Source organism: Lynx canadensis, chromosome C1, assembly GCF_007474595.2.
Source record: "Lynx canadensis isolate LIC74 chromosome C1, mLynCan4.pri.v2, whole genome shotgun sequence".
Classification (NCBI taxonomy): Eukaryota; Metazoa; Chordata; class Mammalia; order Carnivora; family Felidae; genus Lynx; species Lynx canadensis.
This window is the reverse complement of record NC_044310.1, coordinates 71878384-71903608: the sequence shown is the minus strand read 5'-3', so window position 1 is coordinate 71903608 and position 25225 is coordinate 71878384. Positions and strand designations below refer to the sequence as shown.

The 25225-nt window shown below is 37.5% G+C and overlaps 2 protein-coding genes across 4 annotated transcripts in view; both read left to right on the top strand.

The window, feature by feature from the left end:
- The window catches only part of COL24A1 (collagen type XXIV alpha 1 chain), a 385490-nt gene extending 382400 nt beyond the window's left edge, over window positions 1-3090 (top strand). The window contains 1 exon segment of the mRNA XM_032594090.1: window positions 1653-3090. Coding sequence (XP_032449981.1) covers window positions 1653-1799 — 147 coding nt within the window. The 3' untranslated portion in view covers window positions 1800-3090.
- Window positions 3091-19832: 16742 nt separating this feature from the next.
- ZNHIT6 (zinc finger HIT-type containing 6) overlaps window positions 19833-25225 on the top strand; it is a 105064-nt gene continuing 99671 nt past the window's right edge. For all 3 annotated transcript variants that reach the window (XM_030326091.2, XM_030326089.2, XM_030326090.2), the window contains exons 1-4: window positions 19833-20653; window positions 21785-21850; window positions 21937-22043; window positions 22128-22213. In XM_030326091.2, coding sequence (XP_030181951.1) covers window positions 19995-20653; window positions 21785-21850; window positions 21937-22043; window positions 22128-22213 — 918 coding nt within the window. In that variant the 5' untranslated portion in view covers window positions 19833-19994. The remainder of the gene's footprint in view (window positions 20654-21784; window positions 21851-21936; window positions 22044-22127; window positions 22214-25225) is intronic.

Sequence of the window (25225 nt, the reverse complement as noted above, 5' to 3'; positions counted from 1 at the left end):
GGCTTTATTATATAGCAAGTACCCTGTATTACATACATTATTTTATTTAATTATAACAGCTTTGTAAAGAAGTCTCTCTTAATAATAAGAAAGTGAAAGCACGGAGAGGTTAAATAACTTGCTCAAGTCATCCAGCTAATTAGTGAAGACTAAGAAATAAACACCAAGTGTGTTTAACTCCAAAGCCTATGCCACACTATCCTGGTAGGTACTTTAACTGAAAACTCATTTAATCCTCACAACTGTGTGAGGTTTTTATTTTTCACATTTTGTATGTAAAGAGACTGGTTGTACCTGGATTTCTATCAAAGTCTGTTCCAGGCCAAAATCTGTGCACTAAAACACCACGCTAGGCTTATTTTTGCAACCATCTTCTACTTTTCCAACTGTTTTTTGTTTGTATGTTTGTTTTTATTCATGTCATTACCTTTCTCTGAAATGCCTTCTCTCCCTCTCTAACCAAGTGGCAACATTAGGCATACGTTAAAGCCCATCTTAAGTTCTGAATTCTGAACTCATGAAGCTTCCCCTGAGTACTTCAGTGGGAAATGAGGAATTCAGCATTCGCTGTCTACATTATTTATATTATACTTCTGGCATATTGTCTTGTGTTATGTCTATTTGTTTGCGTTTCCCCTCTCTCCAACTAGATGTATAAGCTGCTAGTATTCAAACACCAGAACTAATTTATTCATCTTCATATTTCCCAGGCACTGTAAGAAAGTAGAGGATTGAATCTTATTCAACTGGGTCAACTGTACTTAGTGCTCAATAAATATTGCTCGAAAGACTTAACGAGTTAATCTAATGGTGTCTTACACACCGAACTCTAGTTCTAGTTATAACACCAAGCTGATGACTAGTACATGGAATTCATAGCTTAAATAATCTCTAAGGATCCTTCAAATTTTAAAATTTATATAATAATTCAGTAAATGAGGAAGTGAATAAACTTAATAAAAAGCTTCACAAAACTAGTCAATTGTGTTTATCTATTTTATCTTGTTGAATCGTAATCATAAGGTGTTTTTGTTCCATAGTAAAATTTATCAGAAACAAAAGAGCATATAGTATATAAGACAAACAGAAAGGCCTAGAAAGAGGAGAGGAAAGAGACTATATAAACAGTAACCACAGACTGGCAATAAAGAAAGCTAAAAGATGATTTACATAATTATAATTTGCTTCTGACTGAAGCAATTCTGGTTATTTCCTACCTAAAGTACATAAACGTTGAGATAGCTCATTGCCTTTCATCCAAGAAGAATGCCCATCCTGAAGAATCAGTCCCACGTAAAGGAACACAAAGCAGATGGGTGTTACTTATATTAGGAATATATTAGGAATATTAGGAACAGCCTTCGTACCGATCCACAGAGAGCAGAAGCAGAAGCCTTAGCCTCATAGACTGAAAAATCAGAACACATACTGCCATTTAGAGAAAAGAATAAACCATGTCTTCAATTAGTCATAGTGATTGTTAACCACTGAGCACTTAACTCTGTGCCAGCACTTACTTTCTAGGGACTTCCTATTCATTAGCTCTAACCCTTAAACTAAGCTGCATTGTCTGACAGTGAAGGGCATTGTCTGCCGAGAATGATTGCTAATGACACAATTACCTATCAAAGCACTTTGTTCTTGTTTTACAGATTCAAGATGGCAGCTGGCATAAGGCAAAATTCCTTTTTCACACCCAGGACCCTAATCAGCTTCCAGTAATTGAAGTACAAAAACTTCCTCATCTCAAAACTGAAAGGAAGTACTACATTGAAAGCAGTTCTGTATGCTTTCTCTAAGGTTTCTGAATTAGTTCAGAATTCTTGCTGTTGGCCAGGTAATTGCTGCAGAGGGAAAAATATAGACAGAAAGATACTATCATTGTGAAATGCATGGAATAAAGCATTGGCTAAATTTTAAAGAATCTCAGGAAGAAAAGATTTCCTCCTAAGAAGGAGAAAAGGCATTTTTAAAGGACTATAATTGATAAAGTATTTAATTCTTTTAAAAATTATATTGATCTGTGCTTTCTTAGAGAATTCCCTAGAACTGAAAATTTATAAACATGGAATTCTTCAGGGTATCCTATATTTTTTGACTGAGAGCAAAGTACCCATTAGACAGCTGGAGCTGCAGAGCACTATGGAAGCAATACTGGCTAATGCTCCCAAATGTGCAATGCTTCTGTCTAAAAATTACAAGCCACAGTCTAATATGTCTTATTTTCCCAAATACTAAGCTGTATTCAGGTCCCCGATGGGCATATACATCTTAGCCGGTGGTACACTACCTCTTACGTGTTGCCTTTTTGTGTTGCTTGGTGCTCTTTCTAAAACAAGGTGCTTGTGGCTTTCATAGACTATTTTATTTCTTTTTTCGTCTTTGTCATTCTTTAAGAGTGTATGTACTGGTTACATCAAGACATGTTTTGGTTGTTAGTACTTATTTTAATTTGTTTGGTTACATACTTAATAACAAGTGGAACATTATTTATGTGAAGTCCTTGTTCTATTTTAAAATTCTCTTTGTGGATATAGAAGCAAAGCCAGCGCACTGTAACCTGTGCTTATGCACAAGAGAATTGGGAGGTTTCTTTTGTTTTTATTTTTTAAATTGTTGTAAAAAATATTACAAGCCAGCTACATCCAGTAGTAGGTTTGGGTTAGAGTTTGGGGTTGTGATATACTATGTTTAAAAATCCATGATCATCTGGAATGATACTATGTATATATATATTTTGTAAAGTTTTAATTCAGCAAATCTTTTGAAATTGCTGCTGTTTTAAGTTATAAAAACCATTATTTCTGCTTCATAGGAATTACATGTCTTGTAGTATTCATTGACTTTATTTCATTATTCTTAAATTTAATGTGTTGGGATCTAAAAGAATTCAACTTACCAGTCTTTAAAGCAACATTCAGGAGAAAAAAAAGTCGTTAGCCATTTAAAATAGGCTCAGCCCATTCAGACTTCCCTTGTTGTCAGAGAAATGTTAGATCAGTATTAAAAGAGAAATATTATACCTTTTGGTATATAGAAAAACTTATACATTCATTATAAACATATCTTTAGCCACAGCAAACCATACTTATCTATAATAAAAATATGCTTTAAATCTTTTTTGGTGGTATTTGTTTTTCTTCTTCTGTGATCACGTCCTTTTTTATTTCAAGTTTATTTATTTATTTTGAGATGGTGGGGGAGGAACAGAGAGACAAGGAGAGAGAGATAATCTTAAGCAGACTCCCAGTGCAGATCCTGATGTGGGACTCGAACTCACAAACCATGAGATTGTGACCTGAGCCAAAACCAAGAGTCGGACGCTTAACCAAATGAGCCACCCAGACACCCCAACCATATCCTTTTATTACATATGATGGCCCTCTGGAATAGTCCTTTTGTACGTTTACATTATTAGAAAGCATCTGTTACATACCTATAAGAGGATTACAGGGCTTATTTCCTATTTGTACAAAATAAAGTCATGGCACAGAATAAATACTCCCATATATGGTCAACTGATTTTCAACGAAGGTGCCAAGACCATTCAATGGGAAAAAGATAGTTTTTTCAACAAATGGTGCTGGGAAAATTGGATATCCACCTGTAAAAGAATGAAATTGGACCCTTATCTGGTATCATATACAAAACAACTCAAAATGGATCAAAGCCCTAAATGTAAGAGCTAAAACTATAAAACTCTTGGAAGAAAACATAGGGGAAAGTCTTCACGACATTGGATTTAGCAATTATTTCTTGGATATGACACTAAAAGCACTTTCAAAACGAGTAAAAGACAAATTGGACTACATCAATATTAAGAACTTCTGTACATCAAAGGACACTATCAAGAGAGTGAAAAGACATCCCACAGAATAGGAGAAAATATTTGCAAAACATCTATCTGAAAAAGGAATTAATACCCCAGAATATATTTTTTAAAACTCCTACAACTCAAAAAACAAGCAATCTAATTAAAAAGTGGGCAAAGGACTTAACAGACATTTCTCCAAAGAAGATATATAAATGGCCAACAAATGAAAAGATACTCAACATTACTAGTTATTAGGAAAATGCAAATCAAAACCACAGTCAAATACCACTTCACACTCATTACGATGGCTATAATCCAAAAGAAAAAAAAATGAAAATAACAAGGGTTGGTGAGGATGTGAAGAAAGCAGAACCCTTATACACTGCTGGTGAGAATGTAAAATGGTGCAAACATTGTGGAAAATAGTTTGGCAGTTTCTCAAAAGTTAAACATAGAGTTACCATATGACCCAGTAATTCTACTTTGTGTATTTACCCAAAAGAATTGAAAGAAGGGACTCAAACAGATATTTGTACACAAGTGTTCATAGAAGTATTATTCAGAATAGCCAAAAGATGGAAATAACCCAACTGTGCATCAACAGATGAACTGATAAACAAAATTTGGTGTGTACATACAATGGAACACACAATGTGAATGTACTTAATGCAACTGAATTGTATGCTTAAACTTATTTAAGATGACCAATGTTATGTTGTACATTTTACCACAATTTTTTTAAATGGGGCTATGGCAAAAATGTCTGATATCCTGCTTGAGGAACATGGAAATGTTTTTGTTTTGTTTTAAGCTTATTTTGAGAGAGAGAGAGAGAGAGAGAGAGAGGATGCCTGAGGGGCAGAGAGAGGGGGAGAGAGAGAGAGAATCCTAAGTAGGTTCCGAACATACCAGCAACATAGAGCCCAATGCAGGGCTTGAATTCATGAATCATGAAATCATGACCTGAGCTGAAATCAAGAGTCAGACGCTTAACCAACTGAGCCACCCAGATACCCCAGAAATTTTTTTTTAAGGTGTAGAGGTAGGTTGATTCTCAATGAAAGAAACCAGTTTGTTCTCTAATTTCAGTCTATGTGCTATACCTTTTGTTTCCCTCCCAAAAAACTTATTTCAGAGACATAAGTAGTTTTCCTAGATATCATTTAAGAAATATATATAGAAATGCCTTAAAATAGAAATACCTTACTTTATGTTTTTTTGTTTTTGAAATATTAAATTTAAAGCACATTTTAATTAACATAATCATGGGCAGTATAGTATGTATAGTGATTAAGAGTACTCTGTGGATTAGTTGTATGACTTTGGGTATATTATATATTCTTCATTGTCTCAGTTTCTTCATTGCAAAATGAGGATAATAAAAGTAAAATTCTGTATGAATTAGGGTGCTTAGAGAAACAGAATCAATGGGAGATATAGAGATAGAGATTTTATATATAATGTAATATTATAAATGTATAATATAAAAAATATTTTTATTTTATATTTTTTATGGAAATTTACTACAAGGAATTGGCTTACACAATTATGGAAGCTGAGAATTCCCACAATCTACTGTCTATAACTAGAGATCCAGGAAGGCCAGTGATGTCATTTGGTAAAGTCCAAAGGCCGGAGAACCAGGGGAGCCAATAGCTTAAAATACAGTGTGGGGGCCACAGAAGATGAGAGGTCCCAACTCAAGCAAGCAGACAAAGCAAAAAGGAACAAATTCTTCCTTACTCTGCCTTTTGTTTGATTCAGGCCTTCAGTGGATTGCATGATGCCCACTCACACTGTGGTAGAGGGACAATTTACTTCTCTAAATCCACTGGTTCAAAGGCTAATCTCACCCAGAAATACCCTCACAGACACACCCAGAAATAATTTTTAATATGGGCACCGATAGCTAGTCAAATTGATGCATACAATTAACTATCACACTTTCTCACTGGGTGGTTGAGTGGATTCAAGAAATTGACACGGGAAAGTGTAAAACTGCCTGGCATAAAGCTGCTGTCGTCTTCATCAGCAACAGTGTCATCATCATCAACATCATTAAAGATTTTAAGTGTTCCAATGATAAGCTCCATGATAGTTACCACCAAAGGACATTGTGATGAATTCCTTAATAAAGTTATTCATCTGTTTTAAAGCCAGGCCATCCCCATAATTTGTTTTGTGACAATACATTTTATATTTTAATAATAAATATGAAGGCTCTCTAAAAATAAGGTGCAACTGTAACAGTATACAATTACAAAATGTGCCTTCCTTTTCTCCCCATTTGTATATATTAACGTAGGAATTACAGTGGTCATTATAAATAAATATCATAAATGTTGTTTGTAATATAAAACCAGAGCAGAAGGAATATTGGATTTAGATGCATAAAACATGAATTCAGTTCAAACCCTCTCACTCACTGGTTTTGAGTACTTGGTTAAGTCACTAATTCTCTGTTTCCTTATCTATATTGGGCAAATTTATTTTTGTCTGCTCCTGGTTATAGGAAGTAAGTGTGTTAAAATCTCCAACTGTGATTATGTATATGCCTGTTTCTCCTTTTACCTCCCACATTTTTGCTTTATACTTGTAATTAGTTGCGTTCAAATTTACCATAGCTTTATCCAGAGGTATGCTGGTGAATGTTTAATAACTAGCTCTCTAGGGTGAAAAGAGAAACAATCCTTACTTCATAGTGTTAGCCAGTTTTTATGGTGTAAATTCTTGGGACCATACCAATTCTGTATTGTTTTTAGTGTCTACATGGTATATCTTTCTTCATATTTTTATTTTTAACATCTCTTCATCCTTTTGTTTAGGCATATCTGTTACACTCAGCATATGATTGGTTATATTTTTGTTTATTTTTAATCTATTTTGAGAATTTTAGACTTTTATTTTTTTTAAGATTTTATTTATTTATTTTATATATATATATATATATATATATGAAATTTATTGACAAATTGGTTTCCATACAACACCCAGTGCTCATCCCAAAAGGTGCCCTCCTCAATACCCATCACCCACCCTCCCCTCCCTCCCACCCCCCATCAACCCTCAGTTTGTTCTCAGTTTTTAACAGTCTCTTATGCTTTGGCTCTCTCCCACTCTAACCTCTTTTTTTTTTTTTTTCCTTCCCCTCCCCCATGGGTTCCTGTTAAGTTTCTCAGGATCCATACAGAGAATTTTAGACTTTTAATTAGAGTATTTAGTCTGTTTAGTTAATGTAATTACTGTTATATTTGCATTGAAACCTGGTATTTTACTATTCTTTTGTATTTGTCTCATCTGTTTAATTTGTTTCTTTTTTCCTTCTTTCTTGCCCTCCTTTGGATTGGTAAAATGAGGTTACATAAATTAGTATTTTCCAGACAACTCACAGATATTATAAAACTTTAATTCCATCTATCTCTCAGACATTTTGGAGTGTTATTGTCAGTTATTTTAATTGTGCACATATTTAGAATCCTACAGGATATTTTTATTTTCTGATATTTTAAACTGACAATACTTACTTCGTTTTATTTACCTACTTATACGCTCTTGTACTTTTCTTCCTTTATTCCTTGAATTTTCCTTCTGGAGAACTCCCTTAAGTATTTCTTTTTTTTTTTTTTAATTTTTTTAACTTTATTTATTTTTTGAGAGACAGAGAGAGAGCATGAGTAGGGGAGGGACAGAGCATGAGTAGGAGAGAAAGAGAGGGAGTCACATTCTGAAGCAGGCTCCAGGCTCTGAGCTGTCAGCACAGAGCCCAACGTGGGGCTCAAACTCACAAACTGTGAGATCATGACCTGAGCCAAAGTCGGACGCTTAACCAACTGAGCCATCCAGGCACCCCAAGTATTTCTTTAACAAGTTCTCTGTTTTCTGTTTGTCTAAAAACAATTTTGTCTGTAGGACAATTTCACTGGGTATAGAAGTCCAGATTGTCAGGCATTTTCTTTCTAAGGATGCCTCTACTGTCCTATAATGTCATCATTTTTGTTGAAAAATGCTACCAGTTTGGGGTTTGCTTATTTGAAGTTTTTTTTTTTTCTTTAAAGAGTGTTTTGTCTACCTAAAGATAAAATTCTTTGTTGCATTTTTTTTCTGCAGTTTGGGATGTGTCAATCTAATGTCTCTGGCCTCTACTGTTTGTGTTGAGAAGTCATCATTCATACTGTTTTTCCCCATATGTAATATGTCATCTTCTCCTGCTTCTTTCAAGGTCACCTAAAATATGCTTTTATAGAGGCAAAGTTACCATGAAGCTAATAAATTTAAGTTTTAGGGTCCCAAAGTGGCCTTCAAAATGTCTTCACATGGGCATTTATGTTTGTAAAGTTTGCGGATAGTATAGTAATTTTTAGTTGTTTTCCGTAGAGAGGACCCTAAATTATATGAGCCTTAGGCTTCACAAAACCTAGATCTATCCCTGATTTTTGCCTGGAATGAAACATATAAGTAGTTCTTTCTGTAGCAAATAAGTTTTTATTATTTGATGACTACAATAAACAAAGAGAAGGAATGTTGCTAGTGGCACAGAAATGGCCTGAGAAGTAGAAACATGGGGTTTGGCAGCAGGCACCTCAGCATAACTCATTTTCTGACTAAAATGTTAAGTTTGATCCTCCCATACAAGACTAGCAGTTTTTATAGCTTCAGAAATAAATGTAAGCTAAGCCTTCAATGTATTGTGCCCTGCCCTATTCAAGCATAACTTTTTCAACATGACCTACATAGTAATTGGCTCTGAAGGTATGATTAAGTCATTGTCACCTCATCCTGGGTACACAATTATGCAATTTGGGGGTTTTGGATTCAGAGTCCTGGTATAATTCAAAGCTAAATTAGAAAAATGGCACCTCTAGAGAAGAGCGACCGGTGGGGAATCTGAGTTATCATCTCAGCTGTACCCAGCAGTGGAATTTTAGGACTGCACATAAGTGCAAAGTAATCTCAGTAACAAGCCATTAAAAATAATTCGATTTTATTAGGTATCGAGTTTAGGACAAATTTAGAGTTGAAATTCAAAAAATTTCTAATTTCTTCAAGCAAACACTGGAAATCCAGTTTCATGAAAAAAAAAATTCTTCATGAAGGGATAAAAATTTCTCTCAACTATTAGAATATAAAAACTTAATTTGTACTTTATTGATATTACATTCAATTTTTCTCACTGGAACAGTTCAATTTGTAAAAGAGGGTAAGCCATTAACTACCAAAACAAATGCCCAGACACGGTATAAAAGATTCAGTTAAAATAATTTTTAATTGTTCCCAAATATTTCCTACACAATTCAGTACACCATAGAAAAATACTATAGTTTTTGTCTTCCTACAATGAAAAAATTAAAAAATTTGAACAAAACTTAATTACTAGATATCAAAATGTTTTTGGTTTCATAGTTGGAATTTAGAAATTAAAACAATCAGACTTTATTTAGTGTTGTTTTATAACTAAGTATTGTTCTGGCTGGTAAAACTTGCTGCCTTCTGGGTTCAGGTGTTTAAAAGAAAATAAATTTAAAATAAATACATAATAAAAATTTTTTTACAGTTTTTTTTTCTAAAATCTTTTTAGAAAGCTATTCCACATACTTCTCTGCTACAAATAGTTATGCCTTCTGTATTAGGTCCTGGATTCCTCTAATAGTAATGACCCAATTGTTGGATCCTTCTAAAGGCTCATCAATTATGATTGAACCTCCTGAATCATGATTTATTTGTTTCATCCAAATAGTGCCTTTGCCAATAATAGATGCAGCCAATTCTTTGGAAACAAATCATCTGTGCTGTAATAATAGGCCCATACAAATCACAGTATGTCATGCTCCCCCACTATAGAATGATCATACCCAGAACTAACCTATGGTTTCTTCTCTGATCACCTACTTCTGTGTCCCAATCTTAGAACCCAAGCTGAGGAAATGAATCTGGCTCCTGATCACCTATGGAATAAAGAAATTCAAGGCCTTTTCTGAAGGCATAGAAGGCCACAGTGACTGGGCCTTTTATTACCTGTCATCCTGTTCACCTTCTTTATTCATCAGAGTCAATACATTCCAGCCATACCTAACTTATCTAATGTTCCCTGAAGACACTACATGTTTTCATTCCTGTGCCTGGTAAGTTCTCCTCCTTGTCCTCCTGGCCACCTCCTATTCTTTCTTCAAGTTAGTTTTCCTTGGGAAAACTTTCCTAACTTTCCCCATAAAGGAATGCATGCTGCTTCCCCTTTAGGTCATATTCTGTCTTCTACACTTGCTTCACTGGGGTTGTTATTGCTCTTCCCATGCCTGTCTCCCTTCACTAGATGGTGACCTCCCTAAAGGCAGTGTATAGATGTTAATGCTTATAATCACCCAGAATGGCACAGCGTATGATGCAAATAGGTGTTCACATCCTTGATGTCTTCATGTTTTATTGCATAATGTGAACCAGAGACTATGCTCTGAGTTGGCAATTCAAACTGAGCAAAAAAGCAAGGTCCCTGTGCTTGATGAGCTTACCATCTAGCAGAGAAACTGATGCTAAGCAAATGACAATATTCATGAATATATTATTACAATGTGAAACAAGTGCTTTGAAAGAAACACACACACACACACACACACACACACACACACACACACAAACTGTGACTTAGGTCCAGCAGAGAGAAGAAGGAGTGCCTAATGAATGCTCCCTTAGGAAAGCCAGGCCTACTTTTGCTGGCTGAAGGATGGGTAATTAGAGATGAGGTTGAAGAGAAGATATGGGTCAGATTATGAGGGATCTTTGCAAGGCCATAATAAAGCTTTAGTTCTTTATCCTAAGAGCAAGTTAAACATTAAAGCATTTTGAGGAGTTAGCATCAAACTTATGATTTGCAAAGATGCTCAGGCTTGCAGGTTGAACAAAGAAGAGACACATATTTATTGACTGAATTAACAAATGAACTACCACACTTAGCTAATTCTTGAATATTTACATTATCTAAATCTCACCTAATTGGAATTTGAATTCTAACAACCTCTTCTAGTACAGCACTGTCCAATAGAAATACACGAGCCACACATGTAATTTAAAATATTCTAATAGCCACATTTAAAAAAGTAAAAAAAAAAGATAAAACAGGTAAAATTAATTTTAATAATATAGTATACATAACCAATATATCTAAAATATTTTTATTGCAACATGTAGTCAATATAAAAACGTTATTGAGATATTTTAACATTTTTTTTTAATGTACTGAATCTTTGAAATCCAGTGAACATTTTATACTTACAGGAAATCTCAATTTGATTAACCACATTCCAAGTGCTCGTAGCCACTGTGGCTAGTGGCTCTCATGTTGGACAATGTAACTGTAATGCCTTCACCCACTGGTTCCCAAACATGACTACACATCGTAAGTATACACAGAGACAGTAGTTAAAAGACTTTCCAGCCAGTACTTAAAAAGGTACTCCATTTTAAGTACCTCTACAGAAAGACCCAGAAATTTGTTTATCAAGCACACCATATTTGATGCTGATACAACAGTCCATGGAAAAGTATGTGGGAATTGCTGCATTGCCTCAAAGTTGTGAATATAACGAAACCTTTGTGAATATAATGAAACATCTTACATCCTGGAAAAAACTGAGTAATATCATGGGAAGCCCATAAGAAGGGTGTTTGGGACACCTTTGAAGTCATTTCAGAAAGTTACTATCATCCCTATTTTTTAAAGTTCTATCTGAGAAATCCAGCTCCTGAAAAGATAGCAAATCAATAACACTATTATCTCCTAGAGTTCCCAAGTCTAATCCTGAAGATGTTATATAAGTGAGAGGGTGCTAATGAATCTTGGAGCCTCCTCAGAAATTCTGAGAAACCTGTAGAAGAGGAAAGTGAGTTGGGACCCTTTGCAGTGGGGAAAGAAAGGCCTAGAGTCATAGATGGACACTAATGGAGATGGAACAGGGGTAGAAGAAAGAGAGGAATAGTATCTCTGGGTGTGCTCTTGTCTACCCACATTACCCTAGGTGGATCACAGCCCACCCCAACTCGAGATGGGCATAACACAGCAGGGCCAGCTGAACACCTGCCAATGGAAGTGGCATAACATCAGGGAAGCTGATAACTATACGTACAGGTTGGGTTGCAACAGGTTCTCTTCCTTCTACCCCGGGTTCTGGGTAATACCACAGAACACAGTAGCTCTTGAGAGCAATGGCAAATGCAGGCGTACTGGGAGATGGACTGAGGGGCATATTCTCCTCATGGATGAACAGATTCTTTCTAATGGGGCCCTGGCTGTAACACCAGAAGCTTTCTACCCACTCTCCTCCTTACCCGCCACCTGGAAAAAAAATCAGGATCATAATCCAAGTCTCAGGATTTTGAGCCTCCCTTTCAAGTATGAATTACAGTTGAAGTTGCTGATATTCCCAAGTGAATATGAGATCACAGGGGAAAATATTAATGTATCTGAGGAGTATAATCCAAAATTTCTTAGAAAACTGGAAAATTTGTACTAGCAGAGCAGAATTAATGGATTTTTTTTAAGTAAGAAATTTGAATGAGTAATGTCCAAAGAGATAAGGGAGAATATTAGCAATATGAAGCAATAATAAGCTGGACAAACTGCTGTATACATTTTATACATATTTGTGAAAAATACGGTGATTGAAATGAACTTAGTGGATGGACTAAGATTGGATACGATCAAATAACAAATCAGCAAGGTAGAAATTAGTTAGGGAACTCTCCCAGAAAGCATAAAGAACCCTGATAACAAAACCTGACAACATTACAAGAAGAGAGAGCTACAGACAAACATCTGTCATAAACATATATGAGATCTCCTAAATAAAATATCAGCTTGTCTTAAAAAAATTAAAAGACAATCTGACAATGACATTGTTAAGTGACATTAAATGAATGAGTGACATTCCATTTTCATGGACTGTAAGACACACCATTGTTAAAATGCTAATCGTCTCCAACTGATCTACATAGTCCACCCAATCCCTGTCAAAATTCCAGCAAATTCTTATGTAGAAATTGATAAACTCATCCTGACATTTATATGGACATGCGAAATACCAACACATTTAAAAAAAACACCGACACATTTAAAAAATATATATTTTGGGGCGCCTGGGTGGCTCAGTCGGTTAAGCGTCCGACTTCGGCTCAGGTCACGATCTCGCGGTCCGTGAGTTCGAGCCCCGCCATAAGCCCAGAGCCTGGAGCCTGCTTCCGATTCTGTGTCTCCCTCTCTCTCTGCCCCTCCCCTGTTCATGCTCTGTCTCTCTCTGTCTCAAAAATAAATAAAAAACGTTTAAAAAAATTTTTTTAAATATATATTTTGAGTATAGTGGGCACACAATGTTACATTAGTTTCAGGTGTACAACACGGGAATTCAACACTTCTATCTCTTATACAATCCTTACCAACACAATTTTGAAAAAGAACCAATGTAGGAGGACTTAATTACCCAGTTTTAAAACTAAACAAAAAATTGCAGTAGTCAAGGAAGTTTGTGGTATTGGTACAAAGATAGGCATATACATCAATGAAACAGAATAGAAAGTCCAGAAATAAATCCTTACATTTGTGGCCACCTATTTTTGACAAAATATCAAGGCAATTCAAAGGGGAAGGATGGCCTTTCCAACAAATGGTGCTTGGATCAGAAGAGAATTGCGAAAAATAAATCAATTAATTTGCACTATAAAAAAACTCAAAATGGATTATAAATCTAAAGGTAAGAGCTAAAACTATAAAGCTTTTAAAAAATATAGGAGAAAATCTTTGGGATGTTGGGCAAGCCAAAAATTTATTAGTATGACACAAAAAGCAGAATTCATTTAAAGAATTGATAAACTAGACTTCATTAAAATGTAAAACTTATGCTCTTTTAAAAGACAAAATTAGGAAAATTAAAAACAAGCCATATACTGGCAGAATACATTTGCAAACCATACAAGGACTCGGTATTATCTATTGCCGTGTAGCAACTGCCCCGAAACTTAGCAGTTTAATCCATTAAATATTTATTATGTCACACAATTTTCTGAATGTGAGGAATCGGCGCAACTGTTGGCCAGAGCTACAGCCATGTCAAGACTCGACTAGAACTAGAGAATCTGCTTCTGAGCTCACTCACATGGCTGTTAGCAGGCCTCAGTTCCTTGCTGGTTGTTGCTGGGGCTGCTGTAAGAATATCGGACAAACTGTATGGCTTAAATAACGTAAACTTACTTTTTTTTTAATGTTTATTTTTGAGAGAGAGAGAGACAGACAGACAGACAGAGACAGAGCACAAGAAGGGGAGGGGCAGAGACGGAGAGAGGGAGACACAGAATCTGAAACAAGCTCCAGGCTTCGAGCTGTCAGCACAGAGCCTGACACTGAGCTCAAACTCAAAAACTGAGATCATGACCTGTGTTGAAGTTGGACACTTAACCAACTGAGCCACCCAGGTGCCCCCAGAAACTTATTTTCTCCACGTTTTATTTTATTTTTGGGACAGAGAGAGACAGAGCATGAACGGGGGAGGGGCAGAGAGAGAGGGAGACACAGAATCGGAAACAGGCTCCAGGCTCTGAGCCATCAGCCCAGAGCCCGACGCGGGGCTCGAACTCACGGACCGTGAGATCGTGACCTGGCTGAAGTCGGACGCTTAACCGACTGCGCCACCCAGGCGCCCCCAGAAACTTATTTTCTAATAGTACTGCAGGCTGGCAGTCCAGGATCAAGTGTTGGCGGTTTGGTTTCTTCTGAGGCCTGTCTTTGTAGATGACCTCCTTCTTGCTGTGTCTTCACATGGTCTTTTCTCTGTGTGCATATATCCCCGATCGTTTTGTGTCCAAATTTCCCCTTCTAGATATACACCAGTCATACTGAATTAGGTTCCACCTGAATGGCCTCAGTTTAAGTCAATCACCTTTCTAATGGACTTATCTCCAAATACAGCCACACTTTGAGGTAATAGGAGTTAGGGTTTCAACATATGAAGTTTGGAGGGACACTTCACTTCACTGTTACATGAGCCCTCCTGGTAGGGCAATTCAGAACGTGATAGCTTGCTTTCCCCAGAGTGAAGTGGGAAAGAGAGCAATTGCCTGAAAGAGTAACCACAGCCATTTTTCAAACCTAGTCTCAGGAGCACCACAATATACTTCTGTATGCTGTCGGTAACACAGACCAATCCTGGATAATTTGGGAAAGTTTTATATCATTAAGGAATATCTTGGTAGCTATCTACCCAAGATTTTTATCTATAATATATGAAGAACTACTATAATTTGATAATAAAAAATAACTCAATTAAAAATAGGCAAAAGATTTCAATAAATATTTCACTAATCCAGACAGAGAAATGGCCAGTAAGCACATGAAAAAATGCTCAACATCATTAGTTATAAAAGAAATTCAAATTAAATTCATAGTGAGATACGACTATACAACTATAATCAAAAAGACCGACAAGAAACACCAAGTGTCGGCAAAGATGGAGAGGAACTGGAACCCTCATACAATGCCAGTAGGAATGTAAAATGGCATAGCTATTTTGGAAAACAGTTTGACCATTTCTTAAAAATTAAACATAAGGGAGCCTGGGTGGCTCAGTTGGTTAAGCATCCAACTCTTGATTTTGGCTCAGGCCATGATCTCAAGGTTCATGAGCCCAAGCCCCACATCAGGCTCTGCACTGACAGTGTGGAACCTGCTTGGGATTCTCTGTCTCCCTCTCTCTCTGCCTCTCACTCTCAAAAATAAATAAATAAACTTAAAAAAATTAAACATAAACTTGCCATATGGCCTAGAAATTCCACTCCCAGGTATCTACTCAAGAGAAATGAGACTGTATGTGTGTGTGTGTGTGTGTGTATATACCAAACCTAGAAACAATCCAAATGCTCATCAATTGATGAATGAACAAAATGTGATATATCCATACAATGGAATATTATTCAGCAATAAAAAGGAATAAACTACTGGGGCACCTGAGTGGCTCAGTCAGTTGAGCGTCTGACTTTGGTTCAGGTCATGGTATCATGGATTGTGAGTTCAAGCCCCACATCAGGCTTGCTGCTGTCAGTGCAGAGCCCACTTCAGATCCTCTGTCCCTCTCTCTCTCTCTGCCCTTCTCCACTTGTGCTCTCTCAAAAATAAGTAAAACATTTTTAAAAAAGGAATAAAATACTGATACATGCTACAACATGGATGGACCTCAAAAACTTTATGCAAAATGAAAGAGGCCAGGCTCAAAAGACCACATGTTGTATTATTTCATATGAAATTTCCAGGAAGGGCAAATCTATGGGGAGGGAAAGTACATCAATGGTTGCCTGGGGCTGGAGAAGGGAACAGGGATTCACTGCAAATGGGAAAAAGGAAATTTGGGGTTGGGGGGGGCACATGGAAATGCTCTAAAACTGGATTTGGGTGATGGTTGCACAACTATAAAATTTAAAATTAAAATTATTGAATTGTATGTTTATAATAAGTGTATTTTATTTCATGTGAATTATACTTCAGAGAAGCTGTTAAAAAGATGCATATGATAAAACAATACGATGTATTTCACAAAGACATATGTATATATAGGGAGCCATATCAAATGTATAAGAGTGAAGGGCAGGGTAATGACAGTAGGGATGTACAAATAGTGACAATATTAAGGAGAGGGTTGTCACGCATGAGAAAAATATGCCAAGAACCAGGAATTTGATTACCTCAACTTTGTCCTCCGTGATCTGAAAGAGAAAACAATTAAACAAAGCTATCATCAGCAGGACTTCCAAAATTAATAGTAGGATGAAGAAAATAATACTCATATTTGTAGGATGCTTTACTGTTTACAAAGCTCTTGCACATACATTGTCTCATTTAATTCTCAAAAGCTCTGTGAAATAAGTATAAATATCTCTATTTCATAAATATATTCACTGAGACTTGGAATGGTCACATAGCTACTGGCAAAGGAGATTTAAACCCAGTGCTTTCCCCTACCTCCCTTAATTGGCTGATCCAATCAGATTTTTTCCCCCAGATATTTGTAATTAGACAAGAGTCTCCATGATTTTATGCACTGAGGATATACAAGTCTTGGAGTTGTGGAGTGGCTGTATTTTTTAGCAAGTTACATGGAGAAGAGAGACAATGTGCCTTCAAAGAAAGAAGAATGAAGCCAATTCAGTGACAAGAGGCCATGTGGCCACAGAGGCACACATTCACACCCTCGTAGCCATGGAGATGTGCCACCCAGACAGAGTGCAGTCCAGCTGTCAGCTCTAGCTGCAGAGAGGCCTCTTGCCCACGGTCATGCCCTTTCTGGGGCAGACTGTATCAGATGACTGAGTGGGGCAAGATATAAAGTATGAGGCAGTTCTGCCTGAAGTGGGCCACTCTAAAGAGAGATGCTTTCTCTGAGCTGCGCGTCAAGTTCACCAAGGCTTGTCAGACCTGTATCACAATTTGAATGCTTCCTCTGGCCAATTCTGCTTGCTCTCCTTTCTTTTCACCAGTATTGATTCCTAATAACTCCCATCGGCATTTGTTTCTGAAATGCCCAACCTGCAACACATCACAACGCATAGCCATACAAAATAAAACTCAGGCTTCCAGTCTTTCTGGTTCCTGCCTCTTGGGTGGACATAGCTGAAATTCCACTTGCTGGCCTTTATCTTAGGCTCTGACCAGAATGTTAATTTTCTGTTTCAGTGCTGCCACTAATAGCCACGTAATCTTGAGCAAATCATTTTATTTCTCTGACTCTTTGTTTTCTTACTTGTCCATGGAAGGGTCAGGAAAGGCCCTTCTAATCCTCCTTCTGCAGTCAGCCATACAGTTGACTACACAAAGTGTCTGCTGGGCCACTGAAATGATTTTAACCATCCTTAATATATACTTTTTCATGACACTTCAGTCACAGCTAAAAGGCTTTCCTAGAAAGCACTCCCAGGTTTCTGGCTGTTAAAATGAACGCAACTATGATTTTGGCAAAGGGCCAGTTCCCAAAGTGGTTAGGGGAGCTGCAAGGTGATGCCTGGCACAGAGGCAGGAAACAGAAGTGATAGTACAGCAAGAAGATATAATCCTAAAGTGAAGAAGCTGGGCTGGTCCCACTATTTCAGTGAGGTGGAAAAAGGAGGGAAAGGAGTTTGAGGAACTGGATAAGAATTCAGTGACAGTTCCATATAACTTCTGCCTCCCTTTCTCTGTCCCTGTCTTGTCTCCAGCCTTGCATACAATACCATGCTCTATACTCCAACAACCCAAAGTTCTCGCCTTCAGGACCACCCAAGTGTCACTTTTCCTTCAAACTACCGTTCAACAATACCACCACAATCTCTGATATTTCCATTAAAACTCCAGTCCCACAGCATTGATTGTTTAACTTAAGTAACTGATTAGCTGGGATGCTACTGAAGAGCCTTACTTGCGTAATAATTTTTCCTCCAGTGACTGTGAAAAAAACACACAGATCATAAGAAGAACAAATGTAGGGACAAAAGTTTTAAAATCTTACAAAGTCTTTATGTGTCTGGTGTCTAATCTGTAGTTCCAGAACTTTCTTTGTGTTCTTAAATGGAAATCCAGATGGTTTTATTTTCTTGAGGATCAACACTCCTTTTTGTTGCTCCCATCTCACAAATCTTATCTTTAGCAAAAACCACAGGGATTCTTCCTGTCATTTCCGCTTTCCCCAGTGTAAATATGTAATCTAGTCTGAAAATCCAGTCAGGCTTTCTTTGACTCCATGGGCATCTAGCACCTCTAAGTATCTCTGAAAGAGACTATCCATATGATTCCTCTGGAAACTTCTTTCTCACTACCCATCAAGAATATTTTACTAAACTTTCCCAATTTACTTCAGTGATCCTTCCAGCACTGCTTAATCCCTGGTGCCCCAACTAGGTTTCAAAATTATCTCCCTCCCTCCCTTCCTCTGCTCACCCAATCAAAATTCTCATTTCCTGACCAACTTGCCAATGAGTAATACAGCGAAATGCCCTGCATTGAGGAGGTAATACAAAGCAGCCTACAGGTGAGAAGTCATTTCTTTGAAGTCTCCTTATGCAGCAAGAAAACCATATCTCCTATGAAGTCTCCTTATACAATGAGAAAAACACCTCGCAGACATGATGTGATGATTCCTAATATACATAATAGTGTATGTAATAATAATAATTTTGAAAAGTAACTGTGGGTTTTGTTTTAGGATTTTATTTTTAAAGAATCTCTACACCCAATGTGGGATTTGAATTTACCACCCTGAGATCAATGGTCCCATGCTCCACTGACTGTGCCAGCCAGGCGCCCCTGTTTTTTGTTTTGTGTGTGTGTGTGTGTGTATTTTTTAGATCTGTTCTCAGGGATTGACCTTCTGGCCCAGTCTTTAAGTAGGGAGATATCTAGATCTAGATAGTCTTAAAGAGAAAATCCTGTAGGATTCTGGGAATGGGAAACTGGCTGTGTTGTGCACTGTTACAGAATTGAAGGAATAAAAGTTAATTTCTTCTTTCCTATCTGAAACCTCTCAGGATACCCTGTAACACTAGCCACCATATGTTGAGTTTATTTCAGTAACTATTAGCTTATTTCCACGCATGATTCCATTTAATCTTCACAATAATACTAAGATTTGTAATGCAGTCGTCTCCAGAGTACAGGTGAAGAATGAAGCTTGCAGAGGCGTGGCATTAGCTATTTCTTCCATTTTCATACAAGATGCATCCTTAATGCAGATCAGGGTGGGTCTTACCATCCCCAAACTGTCAGGGTTTTACACTGGTCTTCTCCGCCTGACACCCCTGCTCTGTACGGAAAAGTACGGCCTCGCACAGATGAGGGGGGCGGGGAAAGAGGGCGGAGGCTGCCTCCCCCCAGGGGATGGGTTTGGCGAAGCCCCGCCTCAGAAGAGGAATCATAGTGGGCGTGGCCTCACTCGGATTCTCTCTGAGGCTCTTGGCCCAACCGCCGCAGAGCCGTAAAGGGCTTTAAGAGTCGTGAAGTGGAGAGGCACGGAAGCGTTGCTTTACGACGATTCGGACGGAAGCACCAGGCCGGCGTTTGCTGCTAGCGGCTTTCGGGCTCACACGTGGGTGGTTTTCGGTGTTCCGGCTCTCAATTCATTCCTTTTGGCGTGGACAAGCCTCATTGAAGGACAGAGCGGCCGCAAAGGCCAAGGGTCGTGAGCTGATGAATATTGCTGTTGAAAATGAAGAGACGTTGGGAGGAGGTCTGCCGAGTGGAGCGGAGGGGTCGCGGCTACGGCTCAAGTCCGGTAGGGAGAGAGTCGGGGGCACAGCCGAGACCGAGGCCGGCCGTGTAGAGGCGGGGAACGGATTGACAGGAATGGGGAAGACAGAGGATAGAGAAGGAACTGGGCAAAGGGTAGAGGAAATGCGAGTGGACCTAACGGTTGTGAAGCAAGAAGTTACGGACTGGTCAGAAATGGAAGAAGGGACGCTCGATGGCCGATGGGTAAAGCAGGAGGTAGAGGATGGACCTAAGGTGAAAGAGGAGAAACCAGGCACTTTGGAAGTGAAGCAAGAGATGAATAGTTTTGTGGTAAAAGAAGAGAAGGTGAACGAAACAGATGTAAAGGAAGAGAAAGTGAAGGTGAAGGAAGAGGTAATGGACTGGCTAGATGTGAAGGAAGAGAAGAAAGCTACCATGGAGATAAAAGAGGAGGTGTTTGTTGGTCAGAACATAAAAAAGGAGGAAATGGTGGATGAGATGTGTGTAAAAGAAGAGAAGTATTTTCCAAAAGAAGAAGTGATGGATGATACAAAGATGAAAGAAGAACCTCACATAAATCCCCCAGTGGGCTTCAAGCGGAAACTGGCCATGTCCAGGTAGGACAGGGAGAAATTCATTGGGGGAAATGCTGTAGAGTCCTCCGTTGTCTAGATTGAAGGAAATCTAGCAGCCAGATGTAGAATAATGAAAAATAAATGCAGATTTTGGTCCCTGGAGCCTGCCTGTTGGTGGTGGAGGGAAGGGGGAACTGGGAAGGCAGGGTTTTGTCAGATGACAACAAATACAGTGAAAATACTTCAGGCTGTTAGTGTCCAGTGGACAGTGTGGCCAAGTTAGGAAGTGAAAATTCTGGGGACCAGAAAACCCTTGGGCCAGATTCTGGTTTGACTTAATACGCTCTTGACACACTATTATTCTTAAAGAGATGATAGAGATAAGGAAAAGTCCAATAAAACTAACAATGAAAAAGTGGAGAAGTTAAAATTAGATAAAAATGCACTTGAAGTCACTCAGTTGTCTAATTTATGGGTTCTGTGAATATTTACTGCTTTTGATTTAATTTCCTTACAGTGTGTGATCATGTGACAGCATAGGAAATAAAATTGGGACCGTTAACTGTTAGAACACAGTGGGCCAAATAAAAATAACTAGTTTGGTTTTCAGTATCCCAAGATCCTAGAAGAGCAATTAAAGATAGATGATGGTTAATAGTATTTCTAGGTTATTTTAATCCTCATTCTAAGTTGGCTGTGGAGTTGAGAAGAAAAGATGCAGCTGACATTTTGTAAATTTGACTGGGTCTTATATTCTTTTTCTGGTGTGTGTGCCTTTAAGTGTCTAAATTCATGGATTGGACTTCTCATTAATGCGTGCACATACAATTGTTAGCAGATTGCCAGGAATTACAAGTTAAAACGTTAGTGAATGATACCATTCTCTGATTGCAGTAGAAAAAAGAAGTCAAAAGTGAGATGTTTTTTTTTAAATTTAATACATCTTCTTGAATTACGTAGTACTGACAACATTGTAAATGTTATTTGGAGACCGTTTCTTAGAGAAGAATTTTCTAAGGATGTTAGACAGCTATAAAGTATTTTATCGGTTACTGGCATATACTTTATTCACTGACTACATGTCTGTAAGTTGGTTGTGATGAGTAACTCACCATTTAAAGTTTATGAATAAATAAGTAGAATTAATATTAAGTTTCTCGTGGGCTTTTGTAGGTGTGAAACTTGTGGTACAGAAGAAGCAAAGTACAGATGTCCACGTTGTATGCGATATTCCTGCAGGTATATATGTAATTTCCTACCTTACTACCTCTCTCTATACCCTTCTTACCTCAGAGTATAAAAGTACCTCCTCTTTGTCTCTTCAGTTTGCCCTGTGTAAAGAAACACAAAGCAGAACTGACATGTAATGGAGTTCGAGATAAAACTGCATATGTTTCCATACAACAGTTTACTGAAATGAATCTGCTTAGTGGTAAGTCATCTTATGCATAGCAGATTGGTGATTCCTGGCCATTGCGTATGCCATTTGTTTATTTTTCTATTTTGAAATTTTTAGATTATCGATTTTTGGAAGATGTGGCAAGAACAGCAGACCACATTTCTAGAGATGCTTTCTTAAAAAGACCAATAAGCAATAAACATGTAAGTATTTCTTTTCATCCCTTACAGTTACAATTCCTTTTACTCAGTTAGATTCATTTTTAAACCTAATAAATGTATTAAGTGACTACTGTGATCCAGAGCTATTGCAGTTACTAGTGATACATCTGTGACCAGAACAAAGTTCTTCCCCTCATGGAGCTTGTAGTGTGGGGAGAGACAGATGAGGAGAGGCACAGCTATAATTTCAGATAGAGTTAAGTACCTGTGGAAGATAAAGCACAGGAAATTAAAGAAAATGAAAATGGTGTTTGTTGGGAGGAGATTGTGAAAGTATTTTCAATATAGAAGTCAGGAGAAGCTTCTCAAGAGATGACATTTAAGCAGTGATCTGAATAATGAGAAAGAGGCAGCCACGTGAACCTTTGGAGGAAGACTATCCAGGTAGTGATAAAAGCATAAGTAAAGACTGGCTTGGGGGGGAGGTTGGTACATTTGATGATTAAAATGGGGACAGGGTGACTCAAACATAGTTGAGTGAAGGGGAGAATATTGAATATGAGGTTAGAGAAACTGGTAAGGGCTCCTAATACAGTCTAAGTGAAAATAGAAGCCATGGCAGTGTTTTGAGCACGTTTGCTTTTTCAAAGAGCATTCATGCTGCTGTCTGAAAAATAAGCATTAGTGGGCAAAAGTGGAAGATTGAAAGCAGGGAGTCCAGTTACAAAGTTATCACTGTGGTTGAGATGAGAAATGATGGTGGCTTGCATAATACTGTTAAATTATGGGGAAGTGACTAGATTCTAATTTTGAAGGAAAAACTAACAGGACTTGTTGTTTTAATACAATTAATTTTCATACCCTTTTATCCCTTTTTCATTCCTTCAGCAGTATGCAGAATTAAAGTTTACATGTTTGAAATACATTGCAACTGCCATTCTAGAAATTCTTTAATAGTGTTATTGAATCATGTCATGGAATTATGTTCCTTTTTCAAAGGCCATTTTGGCACTGGAGTTGCAGAATTTTATTGCTTTTAAAACACCTGATTTTATTGGTATTACTGTCCTGATACAGACTTGACATTTCACATATCTGAAAGGAAAATTATCATTCATCAGCATTTTTTCTCAAGAGTAATTAAGGGTAATTAAAATTCTGCTTAGGAGCACCTGGGTGGCTTGGTCGGTTAAGTGTCTGACTCTTGGTTTCTGCTCAGGTCATGATCTCATGGTTGGTGAGTTTGAGCCCCATGTCGGGCTCCTAACAGGCAGTGTTGAGCCTGCTTGGGATTCTCTCCCTCTTTCTGGTCCATCCCTGCTTGTGTGCGCGTGTGCATACATTCTCTCAAAATAAGTGAACTTTAAAAAAAAGAACATAAAATTCTTCTTAAAAAATAAATTACTCTTTAAATTTTTTGTTTTTATCATGAAATCTTGCATACATATAAAAAAAGGATAAAATAGGAATACACTGTTCAATGAATAATCATAAAGTGGACATCCATTAACTACCACCCAGGTCTAGAATTAGAACATTATCAACTTCAAAAATGCCCTGCCACTCCCTTGTGCCATTCCCTGATCCATTTTTTTCTTCTGAATAGTTTTCTAGTTTATGACCATATTACAATTTATTTATCCATTCTATTGTTCATGGGCTCTGGGTTTTCTGTAATAACAACAAAAAAAAAACCTTAAAACTATGAACACTTTTGTTAATGAATTTTGGGTTATGTGCACACCTGTTTTTTCTAGGGTTTATGCCTGGGAGTGAAATTGTTTTATTGTGGGGTGTGCACATCTTCAGTTTTACTGGATGTAACCAAAACATTTTCCAAAGTGGTTATACCAGTTTAGACTCCCAATGGTGTCACATCCTCTCCAATACTTGATATGGTCAGGGTTTTAAAATTTTTGTAAATTTGATGGCTGTGTAATTTTACTGGGGTTTTTCACTTGCAGTTCTCTGATTCCTTATGAGATTGAGCATCTTTCAAATATTTTATTGGCCATTCGGATTTCCTCATGTGGAATTCCTGTTCAAGTCTCTTGCTCATCTTTTTATTGGTCACCTTTCTTTTTCTTACTGGTTTGTAGAGATTCCTTGTATTTCTTGGATGCCTGTTGGTGGTTGTATATGTTATAAATACTTTCTTCCATTCCCAGGCTTATTTTTCACTCTCTATAGTGTCTTTGATGAATAGATGGTCTTAATTTTTTAATATAGTCAAGTTTATTGTACATTTCCTTTATTGTTAGTAGTTTTATGTGTTTATAAAGAAACTCTTTTATACTTTGAATTTATGAATCTCTTCTTCCATAATTATTTTCTAAAAGCTTTATGTAAAGCATTGCATCTTGCATTTATGACTGTAAACTACCTGAAATTAATTTTTGTGTATCATGTGGAGATCCCATTTAATTTTCCATATGGATAATCCACTTTCTTAGCACCATTTATTGAAAAATTCATCCTTTCCCTACTGCTCTGTAGGACCTCCTTTGTCATATATCACACGTCCATACATGCTTGCGGCAGTTTCTGACCTATCTGTTCTATTCTGTTGGTCTACTTATCTATATACACCAATACTACACTCCTTTATTTGTAGTTTTTTTTTTTAATGTTTATTTATTTTGAGAGAGAGAGAGAGAAAGATGGAAAGAGCAAGCAGGGGAAGGGCAGAGAGAAAGCAGGAGAGAGAACCCCAAGCAGGCTCCTCGCTGTTAGCACAGAGCCCAACATGGGGCTCGATCTCACAAACTGTGAGATCATGACCTGATCTGAAATCAGGAGTCGGAGGCTTAACCGACTGGGCCCCCAGGCACCCCTCTTAATTGTAGTTTTTTACTGCAACTAATTATCTCATAGAGTATTTCCTATGACTTTGTTCATTTTTTAGAGTATGGCTATACTTTAGTATGGGTATGGCTGTTAGTAATTCTATAAAAATGTGAAGAATCAGCCTGTTGACTCTACAGTCCCCTAAATTCTCCTGGGAATTTTGATAGGGGTTGCATTTATTTTATAGAGTAACTTGGGTAATTGGAC